The sequence below is a fragment of the Nanorana parkeri genome, unplaced genomic scaffold (assembly GCF_000935625.1).
Source record: "Nanorana parkeri isolate BGI_ZX_2015 unplaced genomic scaffold, ASM93562v1 scaffold1197, whole genome shotgun sequence".
In the NCBI taxonomy this organism is placed as follows: domain Eukaryota; kingdom Metazoa; phylum Chordata; class Amphibia; order Anura; family Dicroglossidae; genus Nanorana; species Nanorana parkeri.
The window spans coordinates 296,588-297,156 of NW_017307465.1; the positions used below are offsets into that span (position 1 = coordinate 296,588).

The 569-nt window shown below is 42.7% G+C and overlaps 1 protein-coding gene across 5 annotated transcripts in view; it reads left to right on the top strand.

The window, feature by feature from the left end:
• Window positions 1-569, top strand: part of PAX3 (paired box 3) — a 61,119-nt gene that overhangs the window by 4,387 nt on the left and 56,163 nt on the right. For all 5 annotated transcript variants that reach the window (XM_018568490.1, XM_018568494.1, XM_018568492.1 and 2 more), the window contains exon 4: window positions 95-226. In XM_018568490.1, the coding sequence (XP_018423992.1) occupies window positions 95-226 (132 nt within the window). The remainder of the gene's footprint in view (window positions 1-94; window positions 227-569) is intronic.

A 569-nucleotide genomic window follows, 5' to 3' on the forward strand; every position in this document is an offset into this window, starting at 1 on the left:
CTGTGTACATGCTCTGGGAATATACATGGGCAGATAATTATGGGAAGGAGGATGATTGTCGAAGTGAAAGCCTCTTCTACATTCTTTCTTGCAGTCAGCTCCATCAGTCGCATCTTGAGGAGTAAATTTGGGAAAGGTGAGGATGAGGATGACCTGGAGAGGAAGGAGCAGGAGGAGCAGGAGAAGAGGACAAAGCACAGCATAGATGGGATCCTGAGAGAGAGAGGTACATATTACTTTGTATATCTCCATCTGGGGCTGACCTTTAGAAGCAGAATGATGTGTATTGATGGGGCAGAGGAACATGGAGCGGCTGCCAAACAACCTGCTACACTCCTCCATAGATTGTCCCATTGACGGCTGTAAAGGGATTTTCTATTATGACGTTGACATTATATTTCAAAAACATACATGGTAAAAATCCCTACAGCCTGATTGTGTTGTTTTTAATTTGTGGAGGTATAGAAATGTTTCTTTAGTAAATCACTCCTCAGGTGGGCGGAACATAACTACAATCTTTCCGTTGTACTAAATTTGACGCTGAATTAATACGGCAGAAGAACTACAAG